Source organism: Arvicola amphibius, chromosome 11 (genome assembly GCF_903992535.2).
Source record: "Arvicola amphibius chromosome 11, mArvAmp1.2, whole genome shotgun sequence".
Lineage (NCBI taxonomy): Eukaryota > Metazoa > Chordata > Mammalia > Rodentia > Cricetidae > Arvicola > Arvicola amphibius.
Window position 1 is genome coordinate 44,194,697 of NC_052057.2, and position 27,853 is coordinate 44,222,549.

Below are 27,853 nucleotides of genomic sequence, written 5' to 3' on the forward strand. Positions count from 1 at the left end.
TGTGTGTACGCAGGTACACACATGCACACATAAAGCTTTAGTAAGAAAAGCAACAGCAAGTTATTTGACAAAAAGAAAGAGAATGAAGTTGTGTGTCTTTTTAGTACCTTTACCAAAACAAATTCCAGATGAGGTAAGAATTTAAGTAATTCTTTGTGGTCATAAAAGGTAACTGGAGAAATTTTTATGAGTAATTTTGTTATTTGAGTCATGTAAAGATTTTTGAAGCATAACACTACACCAAGACACTTAGTTGATGGTAACGAAAAGATCACTGTTTGTGGCAGGGAAACAAACTCTGAAACCGTTTTAAAGACTAACTAGTAAAGAATAATTGCAAACTAGATGGCAAAGCCTTACTCCTCATAGTGTAAGATGCCAGCACACTAGGAAGAAGAATGCAGACACTGGAAGGGAGGGGAGCCATCAGCTAGCATAAAATGGAAACCATTTAAATGAACACCAAGTATATGAAAACAGTCTGTCAGACAAAATGCAACTTAGTCTGATTGCAATAATGATAAAAATTGATAAATTTGGTAGCACTACTGAAAATATAAATTGGCACACTGTTATTGTACAAAACTTTCAACTGTATGCCTGTTAACCTTCTAATTATGTATGTAGGTTTTTATGACAAGAAAATAAACATTTAAAAATAATTTGTATTCTTTGACAATTTTATACATATCCAATTATATTTCTAATCCTGCTTCCTAGTCTTCTTTCTGCCCTACTTCCCATTGAATTCTTCCCAGCATGTCACCCAGGAATTTCATGTCTTTGGATTTTTGGTTTTAGGTTTTGTTTAAGAAAATTGTTGAACATATTAATAAAGGTGTATGTGTATAGCAGGATATGTACAGATCACATCTGTAATCTCAGTGCTGACTACAGAGACTTCAGATGCTAAGACAGACTGTGAAGTTCCAGGCCAGAGTAGCTCATCTCAAAAACACATACATACATATATACACATAATAAACAAATGTAAGATGAAAAGCAGATAATCACATTTGTGAATGATAACTAGTTATATGTGTCAAATATACAGTATGCTGAAAGAATTCCCGTGATCTAAGCTGTAAAACCTGGTTTTCTCTAGGTGTTGTAACTAAATTATGACTATCTTTACCTGTCCAGTTAGGACCTTTTTGTTATTTTATGAGCTCCCTGGGGAACTCTGCATCCAAGTTCTGCAAAGCATACAACAAGCTCAGTCCACATTCGCTTCCTCAGCTTCAGTTCACCTTCTTCCCACACTCCCAGCTCAGTAACAGGGAGCACAGGCCAGGCAGCATTCACAGCAGGTGGCATGGGGAGGGAAGTAGAGTATTTCCCTTACACAGCCAGCTAAAGAGGGATTCCTAAGGACACAGCTCAAAGTCTGCCAACAAAAGTGGATGTCTTTTGACGCAAAACGTTATTTGCTGTCATTGCTCTCTGAAAACTTTCTCACCAAAGCCACAGGATTGATTGATATATCTCCCCAAGTTAAAAAAATATTCATTTTACACCCCCAAGTCTCTGCACGCACTCTCTCCTTTTCTCGCTCATACTAACTTTTCATGTCTCTGTACTACCATCAGCACTGCCGTCAGTCCTGTTCTTGATGTAAGTTTTGAGGCCATGAGGCAGCTCAGTCCCCACACAGCTTAGCTACCTGTTATGGCAAAACCCATAACACTGGAAACACTGGGGTTAAGTGTTTACTAACAGCAACACAGTCACTGGCTTGACTTTCTGTAGCCTGCCTTTCCCCAAGAGGGAGAAGAGCCTGGCTGCTGGTGACATCTAGCTGTAGCCAGCAGATCAAGTCCTAGGTATTGAGCCAAGTGATGTGCTTTGAAGTCAAGGTACCACTGGCTACTATGAGAACCGAAACCATACTGGGCCCTGAGGGTCATAACCTGTATTGGGATTATCTGCCTGTTACCGCAGAGTTCTGCAGCTTGGGTATCCTGGGTTTCTGTGACATGGTGGGTACTTTGAGGCTGAATTCTTTTGGAATTCAAATGTGGAAGTGAGTTTGTTGTGCACCTCTATCTTAATAATAATCCACTTCTGTACCTAAACATAGATTTAAAACTCCCATCATCCTCCATGTCTCTGGTGTAGTTGCTTCGACACTTGGCCTCTAAGGTCCTGAACTGTCCTGAGCAATCTTGGCTGAATATAATAGATTCTGTGTGCATATCATTCACTTAACATGCTTTTGGAAGAGATATCTCCATCATTCATGCTCGCACTTGTTCTTTTAAATGGGTCTCACTATGTAGCCCTGTCTGGCTTTGAACTCTGTGTGAACCAGGCTGTCCTCAAAGTCACAGAGATCATCTTGCCTCTGCCTCTGCTTCTTGAGTTCTGGGATTAAAGTGTGCATCACCACAGTCCCCACTGTAAATCTTTAAAAAGAGTGTTTTTATTCTTGAGAGCAAAAAACACCTTGTTTTGTAGTTTTTTATATAAGACTTGTTGATTTTTAAAAAAACAAAAGAAGACAAAAATAAAAACAGATCAAACACTGTACAGACATACACACTTGAATGTTTATTATGGTTAGTCACTCATTAAAATATAAATAAAATGTTATGAAAATGTGTATTTGTTAAAAAAGACTTTTATTTTCCAGGTAAAATGATGCATTGCTTTCAGGGTATACAGTCTTTACTTATTTTATTTATTGAAAATTTATAGGAAAACCTATTTTTTACTTAAAAATGCATTCATTTATACACTACAGCTTAAAAATCATAAAAATATGCTTATTTTTTGTAGTGATGAGGCGAGCAGGCCTGATTTTCGTTCCACCCAGCTTCCACACAGCTAACTTAGCCCCAAAAATAATAACATAGAAACTGTATTCATTTAAACACTGCCTGGCCCATTAGTTCTAACCTCGTATTAGCTAGCTCTTATATTCAACCCATTTCTAATAATCTGTATTGCCACTTGACTGTGGCTTACCGGGATGAGTCTAACCGACGTCCGTCTTGGAGAGGAGAGCCATGGCGTCTGCCACACTGCCTTCCTCCCAGAATTCTGTTCTGTCTACTCCACCCACCTAAGGGCTGGCCTATCAAAACACCAAGGCAGCTTCTTTATTTAACCAATGAAAGTAACACATAGACAGAAGACCCTCCCACACCAATTTTTATTGGGTTAAAATTCCTGAATTTTCATCTGTTTATATTCTTTTGAACTGGTGAATTTAAAGATGTCCTAGAGCGCCTACTCATCAGAAGCTTAGCACTTTGTGCTTATCAGTGTGTAATTTATGCCCCACTAGATCTGAACATTTCAGTATTAGTATTTTCTTCTGATCCTTTGAAAATTGATGTTACATGCCTGGTATATAATTGAGTTTTATATTAAGCATATTTAAGTAGAACAGCTTTTTGGATAGCAGCTAACCACTGTATATAAGTATTTAGTGTTACAGCAAGTATAAATAGTTCAGAGTGATATATATTGTGAAAATTACACATTGTTTATTAGTGAACATCTTTTTTGTCTTCTTTATTCCAGGAATCATGGGTAAAGAAGGAAGACAAGCTGCAAGGAACAGTGACTATGCAGTAGCTAGATTTAAATTCCTCTCCAAATTACTGTTTGTTCATGGTCATTTTTATTATATTAGAATAGCTACCCTTGTACAGTATTTTTTTTATAAGGTGAGTTTCATTGGATTATAAGGATCAGTTACTGATATTTTAACTTAAAATTCTAATTTAAGAATGATACAGACATTTAAATTATTCTTAAAATAGTTTCTTTAAACAAAAAATAACTATTTTGTAAGAAATTTATTGCTCCGACTGCAGATCAGTGGTCGTCTGTTCCACCAAGACACGAGTAGGACTGCTTGAAAGGGAGGGCTATTAGAGCATTTTTGGGTTAGTCAGAGGGCTCAGTGGGTGAAGACTCTTGTCCACAAGTCTGATAACCCTGCGTTCAAACCCAGGACCCCATGGTAGGAGAGAACTCCTGTGAGTTGTCCTCTGATTTAAATATTTGCCATGGTGTGAACTTGCTCACTCTCTCTCTTTGTCTGCCCGTCTCTCCCCCACACACAATAAAATGTCAAAAATGAGAGCTCACAAACACACACTTTGAGAAAGTTCTCTAATCTTATGGTATATAAATTTATCAAGCATCAAAATTTACACTTAAATATATCCTTTGTAAACTCAACTGCAAACAAATGTAGTTTGCTTAAAGCTATTTTATGTTGGTGTAGTAAATTTAATTGAAACTCTAATTGCATGGATTCATAGCAGAGCTTCTTAATCTTTTTTGTTTCAAGGGTAGCCCTGTGTAATATATAATATCAGCCTCTCAGTTACAGAGGGTTTATTTGTATAATAAAACAGATTATAATATTGAAATAATGTTCTCTCATTGGACCCTTTCAAGAAAGATGAGATTCAGTGGAACCGTGTTGAGTCCTTACTAATAAACATTTACTACACTAGAATATCTTGTATGTGTTGTGTAACTAATAGTTGCAGACTGATAGAACATAAAAAGTCATATTACCTAGAGATGATGTGACAGTTTTTCTAGCCTGTTGTTCTAGCTTCACTTGTGATATGAAAGATATTGTGGTAGATGTTAAGATAGTGCCACTTACGTGCTTTAAGTAGTTCAGCAATATCAAATTCTCATAGCCCTGAAATATGAGCAACTATTACGTATTATAATATCTATGGTACGAATTAGGAGTTAAAAACATAACTTTTACTGCTTAGAACAGGTGGGAACTAAGAATATCTAAGAATATCCAGAATACATATTATATGTATCATACGTAATACATACTATAATACATATTCTATATGATTCCTTAAGCAGATTTTAAACATGATTTAATAAAATGAGAATTCTGTGTTCTCATTTTCCATGGATGTGTCTTTAGAGAAAAGGCATCTTACAGTGTCAACTGAGATTCTGTTTCTAGATACTTTAATAACCATTTTAAGACATCTTTCTCTTTGGCTGTAAATATTTAAATTACTTCCCATTTTGTCTTGTTTTTCAGAATGTGTGCTTTATCACACCCCAGTTTTTATATCAGTTCTACTGTTTGTTTTCTCAGCAAGTAAGTAAAATAGAAGTTTGTGTTTGTCCTTTTAGAAAAGTAATTTGTTCAAATCTTGACAAGTATTTGAACAGACTTCATTTATTTTGTTGTTGTATAAGTAAGTAGGTATATTTACTTAATTCACCTAACAGTCATAATATTTATTCTGACTTTTACTTTGAAACTACTATTAATACCAAAATATATGTTAATTGTGGACTTTTTTTTCAAAAAAAGTCTCTCTTCATTTATTTGTATGTTTGTTTGTGTAAGGTTTTATGTACCTCAGGTGTCCTCTCACTATGTAGTCAGGGATAATTTTGAACCGGTGGTCCTCTTGCCTCTACTTCCCAAGTGGTAGGATGACAGGTGAGCGTTACCACCGCCACCTCCAGTAATGCTAAGTATTAGACTCCATCAAATACTCTTAGCAACTTCCCAACCTTAATAACTGGCTGCTTGTACAAACTATCTATGGTGTTTCCATAGAATCAACAGCAAGTCAGACCAAGGAATTAACAGAGGTTCACTTTGTTTTTTGGGGGGTTTTTTGTTTGTTTGTTTTGTTTTTGTTTTTGTTTTTGTTTTGATTCCTGATCCTGAAGTCTTAAATGTTTGGGGATAGCCTTAGTGATTTGGTTCAGGGATTACATAAATCTCACCTCAAAAACTGGCTTTCCATAATCACCCTTTCACATAGCTCACTATGTATCTTAAAATGATCGCTACATTACACAATCTTCAGTTATGATTAAATTCACTAGTTCCACCAGGCAATGGTGGCGCACGCCTTTAATCCCAGCACTTGGGAGGCAGAGGCAGGTGGATCTCTGAGTTCCAGGCCAACCAAGTCTACAAGAGCTAGTTCCGGAACAGGTTCCAAAGCTACAGAGAAACAGTGTCTCAAAAAACAACAAAAAAAAAAGATTGGCTTGTTTTCATTTGCCTTTTCTTTTCTGAAGTGGAAAGCAGCAGTCTTTCAGTTCCTTGAGAAAACATTTTATGTTCTGATAAATTTATGTATTGAGTAGGTAAATGTGAAAATGTACTTTCAAGCCTATTACATGATTTTCACATTTTAGTGACCATGCATTATGCTTTTTTTCCCCACTCAGTTTTTTCATTTTTTCCCATTTATTATCAGGGACAGGTTTTATAGCACTATTACAACATCCAGGAGCTCCTGTCAGTAGAACACATCCCATAGCATACAGCTCTGCCAGCCTGACGGTCTCCACGTATCCGCAATGGCTGAAAGAGACACCCCCAGCTTCCCAAGATGTCTGTTAGTTTTATAACTTCCCAGAGCTTTAGTTCATCAAGGTATTGATATCAGTGAGGGCCCTGAGTGTGCACACACCCCAGTTATGATCCACAGAAGATCATGAATGCCTCTAGGGAGGAATAATTCTATATGATCTGTTCAGTAAACTTTATGCACCTAAAAAAATAGAAAAAGAAAAGGAAAAAAATGATTCATTTTCATAATTTCTTTTTTCCCCTATTTACAATACAGAGCTTTAACTTTTAAATGCCTTCATAGACATTGATTACTAGCAATAGCTTACCTGAGTTAAATACTTTAAGATCATATGACAATGCTAACCAGATATATTTTGACTGGGTTTTCAAAGAGATAGTATTAATAAGTGTCTTCATTAAGGTGTATATTGCTATGATAAAACATCATAACCAAAAGCAATTTGCGAAGGACAGTGTTTATTTCACTTTACAGCTCTCAGGCCATACTCCATCCCTGAGGGAGGTCAGGGCAAGAACTCAAGGTAGGAACCTGTGGCAAGAAGTGAAACAGAGGCCATGCAGGGGCACTGCTTGTTGACTTGTTAAGCCTGCTTTCTTAGACAACCCAGGACCACCTGCCCAGGGATGGCATCACCCACAGTGGCCTGGACTACTCCACATCAGTCATTAATCAGAGCGATAGTGCCTACAGGTCAACATTATGGAGGCATTTTTTTCAGTTAAGCTTCCCTTCTCCCAGATACATCTGGTTTGTATCAGGTTGACCAGAACCCATCAGCACAATGACAATAGGAACATTGTATGGATCCTAAGTAAAGAGTTAAAGCATTAGTACCAGCAGCAGCAACTAGAACACTTGAGAGGAAGAGATCGAGGACTTAAGCCACTTAAAAAACAAAACAGCTTCCATGGAAGGGGGCGGGGTTCAGAACTACAGGCAGTACAGATGAAGGTAGGTAGGAAAATGATGTGTAGCCCAACAGAGACACCCCAGGATTCTAGAATGCTTTTAGGAGGACTGTAAAACTGCATCCCACTGACCAAACTGAGGAGTTCTGAGATGGAGATCCAATTTACTACATTATGAAAACTAAAAACCTATCAGTGAAATTTTTCAGTCTCACAGATATAAATCTAGGAACAGTATAGGTTCTATACTAAAACAAATCACATTTATTAATTGAAACTCTTTAAAATGGATTTTAGCATAAATTGAAAAATTAAGGTACATATTTTTAATATTTTTCCATTATATGTGTAATAGGAATAATTAAAATCTAAAAATTCCTCCAATTTATTTCTCTTTTAGACACTGTATGACAGCGTGTACCTGACTTTGTACAATATCTGTTTTACTTCCCTGCCTGTTCTCATATATAGTCTTTTGGAACAACATATAGACCCTCATGTGTTACAGAGCAAGCCTACCCTCTATCGGTATGTATTTTCCAATGTTGGATGTGTATAGGGAGTATAAATACTGAAGCATAATTGTTGCATGGCTTACAGTGTTTCAATATTAAAGGGAAATTTTCTATAAGTTTCTGGTGTTGTTAAGAGTAAACACTTCAACTCTTGGACTGTTGTCCACAGTATTCTAGTTCATGTACACAAGAGAAGTTACTCGCTTGTTAATAGCATTGAGAACTCGTAAAAATTGTTTATGTTCTACTATCAGATAATTTATTAGTGTTAAAATGCAAGTGAAGGAGAATAATTGCAGCTTTTTTCAGAACTTCCCCCAAAACTAAGTGGTCCTAGAGATGTCGAGTCTGTCAGGCCCAGCCACTGATCCTCATAAACTGTTGTAGAGGCTATAGAGCTGCCAGTCAGAGACATAGCCAGTTATGGTGTGGAGTAGCTTGCTCTAGTTTACCAGGAAACCCATGACAGTCTGTTATTCCCAGAACGGTTAACTTCTCAATGAAAATAATGAGGCACCTTGGTGCTGACTTCAGCTTCTGTCTCACTAAGAGATCATCATGGCAGAGACTGAATGGGAGCAGACTATGATACAGATAAACAGGTTTTCACAGTCACACTGAAGTACTGTGCCTGGGTTGTGTTTTATTATCAAATGAAAAGGTATTAGAATCCATTATATGAACTCTCAGCTGTTATAAATTATTAGAAATGATTGTTTGCAAATTTAGGTTTATTCTTTATGCTGATATTTTTAGTCATCTTAAAATCCTATTATTTAAATTATCAGTTTAAATTAATTGCCTAGAAGATTTTAAAAAATTAATCCTAATGTGTTCCTTTTTCTTTAAAAAATAATTGTAGGGATATTAGTAAAAACCGTCTCTTGAGCATTAAAGCATTTCTTTACTGGACCATCCTGGGTTTCAGCCACGCCTTCATTTTCTTTTTTGGATCCTATTTTCTTGTGGGGAAAGATACATCTCTGCTTGGAAATGGCCAGGTAAAAAAAAAAAGCAGTGAGAATGCTTTAAAAATATTAAAATGTTGATAAATATGTATGTTTAAATCACTTCTCCGTAGCCTGACCCCCAAATGCCTTCTGCCTCACCTGTAGTTGAATGGGATGTCAGTGTGCAGAGAGCTGGTCTTTATGAGCTTACTCCTCACCCTCCGAAGAAGTCACCAAATGTGACTTACAAAGCAAAATGCTATCTGCCCTCTTTCTAGGGAAATACAGCGTAGGATGTCTTAAGTAAAATCAGACCCTCAGAATTAGGACATGGAGTTCTTACTAGAGGTCAAAGTTGCCTGCCTATATCAGAGTACTTGCCACCATATTCCTGAAGACACTGCCACTTGAGTATTTCAGTTGATACCCATTGATTTTAGAATTTCTAAGTCTGCATATTTAAAAGATTGAGAAATAAGCATTGATTCAATATAATTTCGACATTTTGTATCTTCTTGGTGGATGACAAGGTACCCTCAAATAAAGGAATTCTAATTGCTGCTCCATTGTTAATCATATATAGTTACCATTCACTTTTTATGTCCTAGAAACTTTATCCTTTTTGGATACTTTAAATTTTACTAACATCTGTGAGATTTACCCTCATTTTACAAATGATATAAGGAGTCAGGGAGCTTAAGTAATTCGTCAAGTAATCACTGTAGACATGTATACATTAAAAAACAAGTCAGCCTTTTACATAAAAGTCTAAATAAGTGTCAAGATTATGACTGCTTTGTAAACTAAATTCATATAAGCGCATACTTAGCAGTCTTAATATGGAAATAAGATAATGATATTCTTTTTGGATTCTGCATTTGATGGACTTTGTAAGTTTGGTCTATAAAGATAAAAAAATACTTCTGACTGAATTACTTACAGATAAATTCCATTTTTCATATGGAATCCTTTGAAGAATAGTTCCACTGGCCTTTTTTTTTTTTTTTTTGCTTACTAAGATTTTTTTTATCCAGACACATGATAGCAAACTTCCTATTTTAACTTCTGGTTGGAAATGTTTCAGAAAATAACTGTGGGTCAAGCAAGGTTTTATTACAATTTTTGCAGGGGCACAGGAATAAAGCAATCATAACAATATCATCCTAAGTAAAAACAATCTTGATACACACAGCTCTGAATTCCGAACCATCTTTGGATTTCTGGTATTACCCAAAGGGTCATTATCCAAGAGAGATACCATAATAAAGCCTCATTATTGTTGTCTTCATTCTTGTAACTATTAATATTGTCAGAGTTCATATATATATATATAATAATTCAGATAATTTTTATAAAGAGTAAAATTACTTTTATCTTACAGTGGAATTAACATCATGCTAATATATATATAACATATTAGTCTGTTCCTTGTGTTTAGATGTTTGGAAACTGGACGTTTGGTACTTTGGTCTTCACAGTCATGGTTATTACGGTCACAGTAAAGGTATGCCACCACATTAGAAACCTGTGCATACTTTGTATATCTCCTTTACTTCACCTTTTAGCTATCCATATATAGTTTCCCTTTTGGTTTTTTTTTTTTTTTTTTTTGTTTTTGTTTTTGTTTTTGTTTTTTCGAGACAGGGTTTCTCTGTAGCTTTGGAGCCTGTCCTGGAACTAGCTCTTGTAGACCAGGCTGGTCTCGAACTCACAGAGATCCGCCTGCCTCTGCCTCCCGAGTGCTGGGATTAAAGGCGTGCGCCACCACCGCCCAGCTGGTTTTTTTTTTTTTTTTTTTTTTTACAGTACATGGTTTCACTAAATTTTAATCATTCATTTAAATGTTGCTATAAATTCTCCTCTCTGTTTAAAAGCTTCATATAGTTTCGGTTGCAAATTTTGCTTCACTGTATATCATCTAAAATAGCACAGTGTATTTTGTGCCTTGGAGTTAAGTTAGTATCATTACATGATATTTAATAATGCTTTCCCTCAGAAGGAAAATACTACACTGTTTCCTATGAAGACTCTTATTAATATTGTGTCTTCTAAGGAACTGTGCTATGGGAATAGGAACTTCTAGACATCTGTAATTGATATGTGTAATTCTTAAGTTTTATCTGGAAGTTAAACTAAATTATTTTATATTGTTAAAACTTTTTTTTCTTTTAGATGGCTTTGGAAACTCATTTCTGGACTTGGATCAACCATCTTGTTACTTGGGGATCTATTATATTTTATTTTATATTTTCTTTGTTTTATGGTGGGATTCTCTGGTGAGTGATTACACTATGTCTTAATTATGTTGATTTAACTATAGTGAACATTTATTATGGTAGGTTCCTTGATGACCAAATTCTGATTCTAATTGTTCTTAGAAACTATGCTGGTAAGTTCATTCCTTTGAATTGATCTTCATAATAAATCCTATTGTCCTCATTTTTCTACATGAAAACTGAGCGTCTTGGCCACAAAGGTGAAAACAGAAGAAAGCTAGGCCATAAGCCATTTGTCTGACTTCATTAGTATGTTCTTTATACTAATCATTTTTAAATTATTTTCTCATGTGTATAATAAGTCATAAAAACCCATTAGTTTTTTATTGATAACATCTCTCTCAAAGGTTAATAGTATGCTTCATCTTCATTAAATGTAGATCATTAGTAGGCTTTTTGAAAGATTAACAATTATGCTTCCCTAAGATTTTTTTGGTAAGTGATGGTCAACTGGTACCTTTCTTTTGGAAAGCATATACATTACATGTGTCTATTGTACCTTAGGTCCACTTACCAGGCAAAACTTTTTAAAGGTAAGCTCAAACAACTTGAATTGACTGATCATTACCTTCCATAAAAGGGTCACAAAAGAGCACACGTATGCATATTGTTTGTCTGTAAACCTTGCCCTATTTGTTTCTATATTCCCTATAGTCTCTAGAAATTGATATATACAAAAACCCAAAAAGAATACCTTCATAATACCATGATGTAGCATCTCTGTGTGTGTTTAAAGAAAAACCTAGCATTCAGTCTGAGATTTGGATAATCGGGGGTGGTGGTGGTAGTGGTTGTCGTCGTTGTCATCGTCATCATTGTTGTCATGACAGCCATGTGGACATCAGAGGACAACTCTGCAGCACCAGTTCTCGCGCTTTACCTCTCCTGGGCTCCGGGAGAGCTCAGGTTGTCAGTATTGCACAGCGGGCGCTTTGCCTGCCCCAGTGCCTCTGTAGTCAGTAGAGAGTATTTTCTCACGCACTATTTCTGTAGTCTGCATTAGTCTAGTCTTCATTATTCTTTCTATAACTTGCCAGGAAACTAGGGTGATCTAGTTAATAGCTTGCCATTCCCCTATTAATAAAAATTATAATTGTTAAAAATAATTAAACTGGATTTTACATTTTAATCCAGTCTATATTTCATTAGTTTATTTGAGTTTTTCCAGTTTCAATTTAGAAAAATTTCCTGGCACTCTTAAAATTGTTACTTTCAGTTATTTAAGTTTTGCTGATGTCTTGATTTAACTTGTTAAATTTTTATTTCACTTGTTTGTTTCTAACACAACATCTCACTGTGTGTAGGCCTCAAACCCAGGGTTCTGCCTACTCTTGCATGTGTTTAGACTACTGGCATGTGATACTATGCATAGCCAGTGTTTGCTTTTAATGAGTCTACCATCTTTCTTTGCAGGCCATTTTTGGGCTCCCAGAATATGTACTTTGTATTTATTCAGCTCCTGTCAAGTGGACCGGTGTGGTTTGCCATACTCCTCATGGTTGTTTCTTGTCTGTTCCTTGATGTTGTGAGGAAAGTGTTTGACCGACACCTTCGTCCAACAAGTACAGAAAAGGCACAGGTGCGCACTTCATACTCAGTTCTCCTGTGGGAACAGTTAGTGATGTCACTACAATTACAGATTGTTTGTTCCTATAGCAAAGCATCTCCAGTAGTTTTAAGTCTGTTACTTTAATTTTTTCTTATTTTTTTCTATTAATTTTTATGGCTGCTAGTAATTATAATTTAAATATCAAACTATCAAGTTATGTCCAGATGATAATAGTACTAAATCCACTTCAAATGCCACAGTATTACATCGGCTAGCTATGGTTAAGGTGTATAGCATGTCCTTAAACTCCAGAAGACATTAAGTATGGTAATGCTTAGGGATATGATATTTGGGGACCAGTATCATTTTAGCTACTAGCTATGCCACATGGTAGCACTAAGGCTTCTAGCCTCAGTTCCTCATTAGTGAAATTATGATAGAAATATCTTTCATTTCCTTTGCAGTGAGGATTAAATGAAAGTATATTTAAGCACAGTCAGTAAGTGCTAAAGAAATGGTTCCATTGGTCACTTCAGCATTTATTTATCGTTTTCTTAGTTTGGCAATATAATTCTAGTGAATGTGTATTTGGTGCAGTATAAAGTGGTGAGGATAAGCATAGTACTCTGTCATACTGATTTCTGAATGGTGCTGAGAAAAGTTACATGATTTTTGTGTCTACCTGTGTGTATATGTGCATGAGCAGGGACAGAATTCCATTCTACAATATGTTATTTAAATCTATATCAGAAGGGTTTATCTTATTTTTAATCTTCAGACATAAATATAGTCAAAGTATTACTTTAACATTTTTATTGTATTTGTTTAGGCTTTTCAAATAAAAGATTTTGTTTTTAATTTTCAATTGTATGTATATTATGGGGGTATGTGCACATGATTTCAGAAGAGGGAGTTGGATCTCCTGGAGATGGAGTTACAGGTGGTTGTGAACCACCCAGAGTGAGTGCTGGGAACTGAACTCAGCTTCTCAGCATGAGAAGTATGTGTGCTTAACCTTTGCTCCAGCCCCACTTTTCTAGATTTTTATGGAGTGTAGTTTGTCTCACCCTGTAATCTATAGTTTATTTCCCCAAAAGGTTGAGTGGCAACATAGCAACGTTTATTTGCATTTGTCCTAAATTGTTCTATGGTTTGAAAGTTTCAAGTGTATTTTCATAGGGATTGCTTACTGATCCAAAAGGTATGATATTACTTATGTTAAAAATATTCCATATATTTATTTTAACATAAGTTAAAATTTATTAAAAAGGGAATTTACACTAAATTATTTTATCATATGTGAAGTCAGAATAATTTTCCCTTTTTTCTATATAAATTAGTATCCAATTACAAATGAGATTTTCTGGTTGTTCTCATTTGGGCAAAGGAAGGAAAGTTTTACTTCTATTCATGGGTCTTCTAGCCTGTTGCTGTCATTTTGTGTTTTTTCTTCTCTTTTCTTTTTATGCTGTGACAGTATGTCGTTTATATCACAAATGTGATATTACTCCTTTCCTGTAAGCAGTATTCACTTCAGCTTCTACTGTCCCTTCCGATTTCAAATGATGCAGAAATAGCTACTAAGTTGTCAGATGCCTCATTGCTTATCAAATATAACAAGAAAAGTCACATCAAAAGGAGGGCTGCCAGCATTTATTCTAAGTGCTTTTTTCTTCAGAATAAGAATTTTTTTAAGGCATGCATTCTACAATACCAGTTGTGTGCGTACCATGCGTATTTTCTGCTCTTGTGGGAACAGGTGTTTGGTATTTACAAAGCTTGTCCTGTGTCTGTCTCCCAAATGATGAATACAGCTCACTGACTTGTGTGTGTCCCACCCTTTTCTGTCCACTTATAGATGTACTCCAACACAGTTGCTTTAAGTGACGAGTTCATCGCACTGCAGCCTTTGTCGAGGGCAAGGAGTCAGCTGAGCAGACTTGGGTAGAGTAGGAGTAGATGCTTGTAACCCTATGCATGCAGAGGTCACTTACATAACACTCAAAAGATGGGCAGAGGCATCAATAGAGTCAAGTGTTTCTGTTAGCACAGCTCTGTCTCTAATTTGACCTTAATTAATACATATATTAAAATTTAAAAATGACATCCATTCTTGAAAAAGAAAATTCAGATGGAAATTAAACATGAGGACAGAGAACTGTACCTTGTTACATATTTCACACCTATTTTTTCTAGCATAATTCTAATGCTTCTGCTTGTCATAGTCATGCGTGTATGCTCCTGCATGTTGTCATAGTCATGTGTGTGCTCCTGCATGTCGGGTACTTAAAAAGTCATCACAAAGTTTAAACCTAAGTTGTAATAACTTGTAAGAATTGCCTATGTTTTTGTCTTGCCTTAATTTGTGATATAAATACGTGTGTGTGTGTCTTTGTATACTACAGTGGCTACATAAGTATCTTACATCTTTGCTGTTCTTTACTGCATCTATAAGTTGAAATATATATTTTATATCTTATATTTAACTTTTACCTCCACAGCCATGCCAATTTGGAAGTTTACAAAAAAAAAAAAAAAAACTAGCCTCAAGATGTCTTTTGATAGAAGGAAATGAAAGCTGAAATCCTCGAACTTTTGGTATTATAAAATGTCAAAAAAAAATACATTTGTTCAAACTCACAGAGATGTACTTGTCTCAGCTTTGTGAATGCTGGGATTAAAAGCATATGCCACCAGTCTGACAATTATGTGTATTTTAAATTATTTTTTATTCTCAAAATTTCTAATTTGTGTGTATTCACTTGATCAAATGAATAGCTTTGATATAACACCATTTAACTGTCAGGTGATATAATATGCGTTTATAATTTAAAAGGTATTTTAAAGTTTTACTAACCTTTTTGTGTTTTTATTCCTAGTTTTAAATTTTTCAGATATTTTTCTTTGATAGCTACAATAATTATGTATAGCAAATGATTGGTAAATCATTTTTCATATTTAAAAGATCTGTAATGAAGGTTTGATTTTTACTTTTGGTTGAGGCAAATATGTATCCCTCACTTTTTTGAATAGCTGATTTCTATAATCAGTGGCTATCTATCTTATATTTGAAGAGTTTATTATATAAAAGAACATAGGCCAGCTCTTGTTAAAGGATGATAACTTACACTGTGATTAATCATATTGTTATGAATTTGTAGTTTTACATATTTTGTCTTAAAGCCACCCCTTTTTAAAAAAGCAATAGTAGACATAAAAGAATGAGGAAAGCAAAGTGCAGTGAGACCCCGGATATTAGAATATTGTAATAAACTAGTAACATTAACGTTCCTCGGAAAGACTGCCATGGAAACAGACCTTTGGGTCAGATGTCACTGAAGAAGAAGCTGCTCTCCTCACGGCTGGCCTGAGCCAGTGCCACACTCTGCTCCTTCTAGTGTGTTGCAATATGCACATCTCTGCATGTTCCCCTTCCTAGGAGTCTAGGATTGTTACATAGCACATGGATGTTTTTATACTGTTCACTTAATATCAGCAGCAAAGAAACACAATAAGAAGATACTGTTCTCAGCCAAATCCAGACAGAAACAAGTTGACCTTTGCTGGGCTATCAAGAGGACTCAGGCCGGGCAGTGGTGGCACACGCCTTTAATCCCAGCACTTGGGAGGCAGAGGCAGGCGGATCTCTGTGAGTTCGAGGCCAGCCTGGTCTACAAGAGCTAGTTCCAGGACAGGCTTCAAAGCTACAGAGAAACCCTGTCTCGAAGAAAAAAAAAAAAAAAGAGGCCTCAGTGATTAAAATCAGTGGCTGTTCTTTCAGAGGGCGTGGGTTCAGTACCCAGCACTCACCTGGTGTTTCAACTATTTGTAACTCTAGTTCCAGGGGATCCAACACCCTCTTCTGGCTCCACAGGCACCAGGCTCATACATACATGCAAGCAAAACACTCATACCCATAAAAAATAAATAATCTATGTTTGTAAGTTGACATTCTCTAAAGAAATATTTCAACTTAATTTTATTTACAAGTAAGTTATGATCTCTTTCTACAGCTGCTGTTTATGGTCATGTGACCCTCTGCTCTGCAGTCCAGTTAAAAGTAGAGCAGTGCCCTAACAAGAGTGCAGATGAGAAAGCAAATGCTAAGTCTTGGTGACACTGAGTTTACAGGAGAAATAGAATTTAACCAAAGGAAACTTGGCTTTTGCTAGGCTGTGTGCTTTTCAGAGCTTCGCACTGTCTTCATGTGGTACGCTTTGCTGTATTCTCCAAGGAGCTCCTTGGCTCTCTCTGACCTGTGGCAGTAACTGTGCTGTTCTGTGAACTTGTGTCTGTGCCCACAGATTGTAGAACAACCTACTGCTTTGATTTTAACTGTGCTGTGAGAGCATTATTCTGAATGTAAGACTTACTGCTTTTCTGTCCTTCTAGATGGAAGAAGAGAAGGGTTCAGTCGGCTCAGCATATGAATTTGCTGAAAGCCAGCACAGAGGGGAGGACAGTAGGCACCTGCTAGCTGAGGCTTGCAGCCAGCAGGACAGTTGTTGCGTGCACTAGGTAGTACTTTGTTGGGCCTTCTTGGGAACTCCTATACTGCATTCTCATGTTTGGGGCACGCCATGGAGAATGGGCATCACATTTCCATTCCACTGTACTGATTCTTCCCTGGTGCTCATTTATTGTTTTGGCTTAGTTCTTTCCCTTGTTTGTATCCCTTCATTTTTCATGTTTATCCCTGAATTTCTTACTCATGTGTCTTTGGATCTACAGTGATGAATCACACGTCACTCAGATTCTGTCATAGTGCGGTGTTTTCATAGCCCGTTATCTCACAGCTCAGTTAGTCCTCCCCTTCTTTTCAAAGTATATGATCCTCCTCATTTTGAAATCATTACCTCCTTTAAAGTTGTAATTGTGTAATTTTTATACATTTTAATAGAGACACTGAATTACTTAAGTCCTCTCTTTGGAGTTGAATAATCAAATGAGCAAGTGTGCTTAGACTGAGTGACTGGCTTTCCATTAACTGGCATTTAACAGAGGTGTCTTTCCATATATTTTCATAGTTGTATCTCTATAAAAACATTAATTGTTGGGGCTGCAGATGGCTCAGTGGTTAAGAACACTGGCTGTTCTTGCAGAGGACCTGGGTTGGGTCCCCAGCACCCACATGGTGACTCACAACCATCCCTAGACATGTTCATGGTACACACACACATACATAGATGAGGCAAAACACTCATATGAAATAAGTACATCTTAAACGTATTAATTTTGTGGGAATAGTTTGCTCCTTTTTGAAGAATAAATCAAAGCTACTTCTAGGTATAATTAGGATATGAACATTTTGGTTTGTAGTACTTATAAATACTACACTAGTCATTCTCTTTTTCCTTAATTGTCATTTTATTGTAATTTCTGTTTAAGAAAAATCTAAATCTAAAATAAGCAAATCAAGAAACCTGAACACAAAGCCACTTAGAATATAAATCTGATCAAGGAACATACACAGTAATTTGAAAAATATGAATTATTCCATGAGACTCAAAGTGAGATTCCTTTAGCAAATTGCCCTCGGTGAGGGCAGTTAATTGGTTCTCAGTCAGTAATAGTACCAGTAGCAGTAGTAATTCAGAAGAAATTTAAATGAATTCTAAATTTTCACTTTGTTATGTTTCAAGAGATTATAGTTAGGTGACTGGAGATGTAGCTCCGTTGGTGGAATGCTTGCCTAGCCTGCCAAAGCCTTGGGCGCAGTTTCACCACTGCGTAAACTGGGCATGGTGGCATGTACTTCAGTCAAGAGTTCACGGTCAGCCTGGGATCCATGAGACCCAGGAATTTATAAGTCAAGTTTCTCCTTTTCACCTAATATATGAACTTACTCTTTCCATTATATTGGGGGATTTTAGTGTTTAACAAATACTGATGTTCTTCATTAACGAAACTAAATTCCCAGCATATATTGTTAAAGAACCAGTTGAATAAATATATTATTTATATAAAAGGGCTCTCCAGTCTCCTCTGAAGCTAGTAATAATTCAATTATTAAATTGTTTATATAATAATACAATTTTTATATTTTTATTTTTGCATATGTGGAGTATGTGTGCATGTGTCTGGGGTGTTTAGGCATGTTCGTGTGTGGAGGGCCCAGGTCAATCCTGGTGGTTATCCTCAGTCTGTCTCTACTTTATCCAGCAGGGTGGGTCTGTCTGTCCCTGTGTGTGTGTGTGTGTGTGTGTGTGTGTGTGTGTGTGTGTGTGTGTGTGTCTCTCTCTCTCTCTCTCTCTCTCTCTCTCTCTCTCAACTTTATCTGGCACTACCTGTTTCAACTGATTTAGCCAGCCAGCTGACTCTAGGAAAAGGCACCCTTGTCCACTTTGCCAGTGCTGCCCCAGGGCATTTCTATGGGCACTGGGGCTCTAGTGCAGTCTTCATGCTTGCACAGCGAACTCTGCCTGCTGTGCTCTCTCCTCAGCTCCCAGTCAATGTAGTTTTTAATTATATGTTTATTTTTGTGTTGAAATGAGGCAACATGTATAGAAATACCTCTCTAGAAAGCTCCCAAGCCAAGGTGGAGATATTTCATTTATGTTGTAAATGTCTTTCAAAGTTTTATCATTTTAAAGTTGTTTGTTTCACTTAGAGGAGAGAACTGAAGGGTGACTAAGAAAACTGTAAGCTGGAAACAGGTTCTGGATCCAGGAGTTTTGGAATAAGATGGTCAGCCATCCTGAACCATCCCTAACTGCTGTATGAAAAGAGAACGCTCTTGCTCTTTTTAGGAAATTTGTGATTTTTAACAAAATTTGAAATTCAGCAATAGTTTTTTATCTGATTTCACATCAAAAAGAAAACATTTCTCTAAAAACAAACCTTAAGTCTAGACAAGGTACATATATGTGTCGTTTGTTTATACATACATATATATGATATATATAGTTCCAGTGATGTGGAAGCAAGGAGAGTAAGTCAGAATTTATATCGGAAGTCAAAATCTATAAAAATGGATATTTTCACTAGGCAGCCATAGCCATGTTGAGCATCCATGGGGTGAAGTCAAGGGATGTTGCCTAGGAACCTGGAATCAGGTGTAACAGAAGAGTGTGACCTACTAATTAATGATCAGATGTCTGCTATACTCAGAGCTAATTCTTGGTACAACCAGATGAGATCTCACACCATTAATTTTTGTGATTCCATAAATCCTAATATATATGTATGTCTCCCCTCTTAATACATTGAATGAACTGAAACGGCATTCCCACCCCAATTACACTGGCTGCTGTAACTCTAGGTTCTCTGCTGAGCTCTTACTTCCTGAATACAGAGATAGGTGATGTCCCTCTAGCAAAGTGATAAAGCATGGTGGCCTGCTGGGGAGGGGTTTCTGTAGAGAGTTGTGCAGTATCCAGCGTTTACAGTGCACCTGAATTTTTCTCATTACTTTGTTTTGTTTCTTTAGGGGGTGCTTTTATTTCTTTCACTAGATAACCTGAAAAGGGCATTATAAATACTAGTTTTGAAACACTTGGGTGTCTAGGATTTAACATTTGGTCATAGGTTTATGTGATATAAGTCAGATTCCTAAAGCCAGATACAGATTCAAATGTTATATTGCACATAGATGGACACCAGCATGCAAGTAGCCTGTGGATGTGGCTTTCAGGGAATCTTTGTCAGTTGGCTGAGTAGCAGCTATGAGCAAAATGTAGGACATTAAACTTGAAGTTCCAGACAAGACCCTTCCTCTCCAGTTCTTGGGATAGCTCGGTACTTCCTAAACAAAGTGCCAAAAGATTAGGTTTTAGGTTGTTTTTTTACTTTAATGTCCTGTCCTTCAAGTACCAATACTGTTAAGCCTGTGATAAAAATGATGTTATGCTTGTGATTAAAAATGCTCCAAAGTTTTTCTTAACTCTGACTCTCCCAGGTTAGAAATACTTAGTTCATACCCCGCGACAGTCTTTGCGGGTTAACATTGAGTCGCCAGTCTCACTGTGCCTCACACTGCTGTGCTGATCTTTCGCCTTTCCCTTACCCTCACCTCACTAGATGAGTGCAGGGTTGCTTCATCTCAGAACTGCCACGGTGCCTTCTCAGTTGACTTTCAGGATTCAAGGGATACTGCAAAGCAGTAAACAGAATCCAGAGAGATTCCTTCCCATTGGAGTGAGATAGTAGCATTTAACCAGGCCCACAGGATGAACAGCACCCTCTTAGGCTGGTGAGGAGCTTATGGGAGGGAACATCCTCCCATCAAGAAAGAAGCTTGAGTCCAGTGCTTTGCCTCAGCATGAGCGTGTGGGAACACAGGAGTCAGCAAAGCCTAAACTGATGAGAACCTGTTACCTAAGCCGGCTTTACCCGGATTCCTCCATTGTACATTTATATTACTTCTATGGTAGTGAATGGTTCCTGGTTCTTGGAACATTGGGGGGGTGGTAATGGAGCAGTTCCTTAAGTAGTTGGTCAACACAAAATGGATTCCATGGGGTGTGTGTGTGTGTGTGTGTGTATGTGTGTGTACATGTGTATGTGTATGCTTGTATTGTTTTGGTATTTTTTGCCCTATTGGGTTTTTGTTTGTATTTTTTTGAGAAAGAGGGAAGGAGAGAGAGAACATGAAGTTGGGTGGGTAGGAAGGTGGGGAGGATCTATGAGGAGTTGGGGGAGGAGAAAGAACATGATCAGAATGGTGGGTTGGCCGGGCGGTGGTGGCGCACGCCTTTAATCCCAGCCCTCAGGAGGCAGAGGCAGGCGGATCTCTGAGTTCGAGGCCAGCCTGGTCTACAAGAGCTAGTTCCAGGACAGGCTCTAGAAACTACAGGGAAACCCTGTCTCGAAAAACAAAAAACAAAACAAAAAAAAAAAAAAAAACAGAATGGTGGGTTTAGGCTGCATCAGCTGAGGCTTAAGCACATTCGTGACACTCTAAAGTCTGTTTGAAGCTTCATTGTGTTAGTGTTTCTCAAGCTACCTATTTGGTCAAAGGAACACCTCTCCTTTTTAAAATGAAATGTTTATGTAAATATCTCACAGAACACAATTAAAGTAGTAGTGCATTAAACTAAGTCCTAAACCACAATGTGTTAATTAAAGAATATATGAGGTTTGCTTTCTCAGTGCTTAGCAGAGCCCAGAGTTTGGGTGTGACCAGGCACTTGGAAAACAAGAAACCCTGTTCTACTCCCACCACTTGGACTGAGCAGGGACTCCATACATGGATATTATAGGACTCCACCATTTGCTTGCTTTCAGAATATCAGGTTATTTACATTTCATATGTGTGTCTCTGTCCATTGTTAGTTTCCACAGTGTCATCTTTTACCATGCCTCACATGGCGCATGATTCCCAACCCTGTAAATGAGAACTTTACCAAATTTATTTTATCCTTCTTCCTCATACAGGACATTGTATTCATAAAGGAAAATAAATTCAAATAAGTTCCTTTAATTTGTACTCAAAAGATATAGGTAGATGGGTTTTGTGATTTCAGGGCTAGCCTGGTCTATTCACTGAGTTCTGAGCTGCCTAATGAGATCCTGACAGACGGAACAAACAGAAGAAAAAAAAGAATACAACAGGGTTGGGATTCATTCAGCCATATAGTCAGACCATTTACCCTCATTTAATAATTAATTAATGTTAGTAGTATGGGGTTGAATTATCTTGCTGAGCCTATTTATTCCTGAATCAATATAAACCTTAGAAATTTGATAAATTCAACTTTAAATCTTATTAGTCCTAGTAACTTACTTGACAAATTTCAATCCATGTGCCACCTACTCTGTACTAAAAAGATAACTTGATAATAGGCATGGATGGCACCTTAGAGTTGTTCAGGACAGCTTAAAAACTTAAAGGGCAGATGAGACTCGCTGTGTGCTGGGTATTTGTTCCTGGCATATAAGAAACACTACTGAAGTTCTTACTGTACTGTTGGTCTTATTCTGAACAGACGATGAACATCCTGCCAGATAATGTCCAGTCTTCATGATAGTTTATACTACTGTTCTCAGTTGCTGGACATTTGTTCTTTAATCATAATTGCAGGGACATTTCACCTAAGCAAACTGCAGGATGAATTAGAGTTGTAGTTGATATAAGCCAAATTGACCATAGCAAATTAAGTGACAAAATAATAAATTTGAACAGACTTAAATACCTATCTACTCATCTTTATACCATTATATAACTGGGTTTCTGATTAGGACACAAGGCTTTTAAATGTTTAAATTTATGAGTGTGCACCAAAGAACTCTTTACTTTCCATATTGTAGTAAGCCATGTATGTTTGTATCAGTCACTTTGTTTGAAATGCTTGTTCTGATTTCATAATGGTTTTGTGAAGTCCAGATCTATGAATAACTCACTATGTTCCTCTGCAGCTTGCTGAAGCACATTCAAGTGTCAAGTGCTTGGACTCCATGTGCTGTTTCCCAGGAGAGACCCCATGCACGTCTGTTGGAAGAATGCTGGAGCGAGTCATAGGAAGGTGTAGTCCCAACCATATCAGCAGGTGCGACATTTCACTGCATGGCCTTTGCTGCAGATGAGTGTCCTGTAAAAGGACAGAAAGACCTGCAGCTGCAGAGAGCAGTGAGTCCGCTGGCTTTACCCAGCGAAACAGGGTAAAGTTATTTCCGGGCCTGGAACACCTCTGACAACTCGACCAGAACCTGTATGGAAGACATGTTCCATAAGTGTTATGAAAGTATTATTCTCTTTCAAAGAACAAAATATTTGGCAACTCTCGTATAGCAATAAGAATCTCAGGGCTGGAGAGATGGGTTTGTGGTTGAGTACTGGTTGCTCTTCCAGAGGATCAAGGTTTAATACTAACCATCATAGTAGTATACACTGGTAATCTCAGCACTAGGGAGGCTGGGGCAGAAGGATTGCAAGTTCAAGGCCTTCTTAGATGACTTGGATGTCAAAATTCAAAAGTAATAGAGGGGTAGGGTATAGTTCATTTCAGAGCACCTGCCTGACATGGTGGTGGTCCTGCAAGGGAAGGGTGAGGGGAAGGAAGAAGTTATTAGTTCTTAGATGTTTTAGGTGTTTAGTATTTTGTTAAAGTGAGTGCACATGTGCTTTGAAAGGATGAAAAACAAAAGATACATTGCCTGATAATTTTTTCTCTGTAAGCAGTGTTTGAAAAGAGGAAAAACAAATGTGAGAGTCTTGCAGATTTGAATTGGACATTCTACTGCATTGGAGTGTAGGCACTGAGAATTAAAGGGATACTGTTTCCCATATACTCAGTGAGACATATTCATAGTATCACTTTTATTTACTTTTTAGTTGTTGGCTGCCTAATACCTGCCTGCTTGAGTTCTCAGTGATGGAGAGAGTTGTAAACAAGACTTTCCTTAAGTCAAGGAGGGTCCCAGGCTTCTCTAAATATTATGAAGATGAGCCTACTGTTAGTCTCCACTATGCTTACTTTCTATCAGTCGCTGACTTAGGCTTAAGTTACATGCAGAGAGAGTCATTGGGAAACAAGATGCTGGATACAAACGAGTCAGGACTTCTAGCTTTAACCCTGTCTAGGGGCGGTGGAGACCCTGGCAGGAGGTGCATGCTGTGTGTTTAAAGTTACACGCTTTCAGTTTTTATAAAATTACTTGGACTAAGGGCATGTGTTTTAAGCATGGCAGACTGCTTGTGGAGTTTTTAATTCATCTTAGGCTAATTCCAGCTAATTCAAAGTGACATCTGCAAGTGAATATTATATATTGGATTGCTTGGCTTGGGGCCTTGCCAGTCAGCCAGTAGTTAATTCTTCAGACTAGTAAAGATTCTGCACGTGTCTTCTGATGCTAACCATTTATGACATTCAGGCTGATTAAGCTGAAATCCTTAGAGTAGAATTTATACCCAAAAGTGACCAATAATATGAATGCTTCATTATTAGGCTTTTAGTAGGTAAGAATTTTTTTTTCTGTAATGTCAAAATACAAGCTGACTTGATTTTCAGTAAAACTGAATGTATAGGGTTTTGTTGCTGCTTGTTTTTTTGTTGTTGTTGTTGTTGTTTTACATTTTGCTATTTGTGTGTGTGGTGTATATGTACATTCTTATTTGTGTGTGTGTGTGTGTGAGAGAGAGAGAGAGTATGTGAGAGACAGAGACACGGAGGAGACAGAGTGTGTGTGAGAGAAAGACAGAGAGAGACAGACAGGAGACGGTGTGTGTGTGTGTGTGAGAGAGAGAGAGAGAGAGAGAGAGAGAGAGAGAGAGAGAGAGAGAGAGAGAGAGAGAGAAAGGGGTAACTCCTGGGTATGTGTATTTTTAGGATTAGTGTGGTTTGAGACTCTTCTATTTAAATCTGCTTCTGTAAATTATGCTAAAGATTTGCCTTGAGAAACTTATTTTTTATTATATTATGATTTGACGCTTTCCGTGGGGAAAGTTAATGTGAAACTGGAGGTAGATGTCAGTGCCTCCCCCCAGCTGTCCTCCCAGTGTTATTGAGGCAGGTCACGACTGAACCCAGTACCCACAGTTTGCCAGGGCTGCTCACCAGTGAGCCTGTGGAACCTGCTTGTCTCTGCCCAGTGCTGGCATTACAGGCTCCCACAGCCATGCTCAGCTTTTTTTTTTTGTTTTGTTTTGTTTTTTTGTTTTGTTTTGTTTTGTTTTGTTTTTCAAGACAGGGTTTCCCTGTAGTTTCTAGAACCTGTCCTGGAACTAGCTCTTGTAGACCAGGCTGGCCTCGAACTCAGAGATCCGCCTGCCTCTGCCTCCCGAGTGCTGGGATTAAAGGCATGCGCCACCACCGCCCGGCTCATGCTCAGCTTTTTATGTAGTTGCTCTTGTGTTTGCATTGCAGACCCTTCATCAGTTCCCCAGCATTCATGTCTCCAGCACCCAGATGTGTATAATTCTTAATAGTATATTTGCTATGTATATTACTAAGACTTCAACAGCACCTTATGTTACTACATAAGAAACGTGCTGAAAGTGAATATGTATATTTGGGCTAATTTCTGTATGATAACTAACTAAATAGCATAATTTTTCTTAAGCATTTATATAATCTAGAGTAGGGTTCAGTGCTAATTTGAAGAACTCTTTAGCATTTAGAAATAAATTGGTGGGGCTAGAGAGATGGCTCAGAGGTTAAGAGCATTGCCTGCTCTTCCAAAGGTCCTGAGTTCAATTCCCAGCAACCACATGGTGGCTCACAACCATCTGTAATGGGGTCTGGTGCCCTCTTCTGGCCTGCAGGCATACACACAGACAGAATATTGTATACATAATAAATAAATAAATATTTTTAAAAAAAATAAATTTTGATTATTTTAAAATTTAAATTGTGTTTTAATTTAAATTGTATTTTGTTCCCACATTTTAGGTTCTGGTTTGTTGTTTGTTTGTTTGTTTGTTTGTTTTTTAACTAACTGTGGATTATGGTGAGCCAAACTTTTCTCTTATTGTTACTTTAAGGTTGTGGAGTGCATCGGATCCTTTCTATACCAATGACAGGAGCATCTTGACTCTCTCCCCAATGGACTCATCTACTTGTTAAAGGACAGGAGGACTCTGTGGGGACAAGTTCCCCTGTCCTCAGGTTTGGGGTCATCCAGTAGAAGACCACACTGCCTCTGCAGTTTCTGTCTGAAATCTCTGGAGCAGTTGAGAGCTTCTTGGAGTTCCGCAGGAAACAGGCCTTCTCCATTCTCTTTCATTTGAATGTGAGCATACTAAAACTGGGAAATAGAGAGATACTTCCAATCTCTTTGTGGTTTGTCCCTTCCGCTCATGGGACTCCTGGTGGCATTACAGCCGTTGCTGGAGCCGCTATACTTTAATATCAAGATAGAAGAAAGGGAACTCTTGGGTATGTGTATTTTTAGGATTAGTGTGGTTTGGGACTCTTCTATTTAAATCTGCTTCTGTAAATTATGCTAAAGATTTGCCTGAGAACTCTATTTTTTTTATTAGATTATATTTGAAGCTTTTCGTGGGAAAAGTTAATGTGAATATTAAGGAATTTGGTCCTTCAGTGACCTGTGTTGTTAATTCATTTGTGCTTCTTAAGTCACAGCAAATATGGATAACACATTTCTAACCATTGTCTTCTTCAGTGTGGGTTGAAAGCTTGGACCGACCCCAGACTTCTTTAATGAAACTGTAACACAGCCAGGGAAGCTAATCTAACAAGGGCACAGGGAGTTTGACATCTCATGTCCAAGTCAGAGTAAAGCCATTCACTACACTTCAAAGTGGTGTTTGCTAACATTTTTGTAGTCGAATTTGTAAAGTCTGTAGTGGGTAAATAGATACCATTATTTCACATTTAATTTACTGAATCTGTCTTATCCTTTGCATGCTTTAACTGGCTAATATATTTAACCCCCCTTCCCAATTACCTGCTCCCTCTCCAAAGACTCTGTTCATAATTTTATAACAATGTTGTAAAGTTCAGATGTATCAATAAAAAAACAAGTTGTTGAACAGTGTTTATATATTGCAAATACATTGAATTATACAAATTAAAATATAAGCCATAAAATCTTTCCATGACCCATTTAGGATTACTCTTGACTTTCTGTAAACCAGCCTTTAGAATAAAGGATTTTTGTTAAGAATCTTTTTATTTTTAGGTTATTGTATGTTATCTAATTTAAAGCAGACTGCCACAATAAAGTGAATTATGCTTACATTCTCATTGTAAGGTATGGTTGTTGAATGAAAATAAAACAAAGTCTAAGACGCTGAATTTTGTCAGCAAAAAATGAATTTTATCAGCAATAAGTCAGTATGCTATGGATGATTAATCGGACATATTATTCTTAAATTCTTGAATCTCAAATTTTAGTTTACAGATCTCTATCACTGAGAATCAGTGTTAATTGTTTTATGTAGAAGTAGTGTTTTAAGATTTGTGAATGATTACTAGAGAACTAGCAGTTAGCTCTGAGCATGTGATTCTGTGTGCACCTGACGTCATAGAAAACAGAGCAGTGAGTTTTTGTCAGCTCCTCTGAGAAGATGGTGATTGCTTGAGATTGTCCTGCGGCTCTCCACTCATTGCTCATTGCTCCTCACGTGGGTGGGACTTCGGGCCTGTGCTGAAAAGGCAAGAATCACAGAGTAATGCATGAGAACTATCTGTTTGCAGATTAACTGTTTGCTTATCTGTTTAACTAATGCAAGGCTATTATCCATGTTATCTGAATATTAACTTTCATAAGTAGCCCTTTTTAACTTAGACATTACAGAATTATATTTATAATGACCTATTCTGAAAATACTCTTATTTATATTCTAGAAATGATATATTACATATACATTCAGTGGAATAGATGATAGAAAGATAATAGATGTTTTA

The 27,853-nt window shown here is 37.2% G+C and overlaps 1 protein-coding gene across 2 annotated transcripts in view; it reads left to right on the forward strand.

Moving 5' to 3' along the window:
- The window catches only part of Atp11b (ATPase phospholipid transporting 11B (putative)), a 102,817-nt gene extending 75,579 nt beyond the window's left edge, over positions 1-27,238 (forward strand). For both annotated transcript variants that reach the window (XM_038347541.1, XM_038347542.1), the window contains 9 exons: positions 3,529-3,674; positions 5,042-5,101; positions 7,656-7,783; positions 8,633-8,771; positions 10,159-10,224; positions 10,893-10,996; positions 12,410-12,575; positions 22,902-23,032; positions 25,966-27,238. In XM_038347541.1, the coding sequence (XP_038203469.1) occupies positions 3,529-3,674; positions 5,042-5,101; positions 7,656-7,783; positions 8,633-8,771; positions 10,159-10,224; positions 10,893-10,996; positions 12,410-12,575; positions 22,902-23,032; positions 25,966-26,047 (1,022 nt within the window). In that variant the 3' untranslated portion in view covers positions 26,048-27,238. The remainder of the gene's footprint in view (positions 1-3,528; positions 3,675-5,041; positions 5,102-7,655; positions 7,784-8,632; positions 8,772-10,158; positions 10,225-10,892; positions 10,997-12,409; positions 12,576-22,901; positions 23,033-25,965) is intronic.
- The last annotated feature ends 615 nt before the right edge of the window (positions 27,239-27,853 follow it).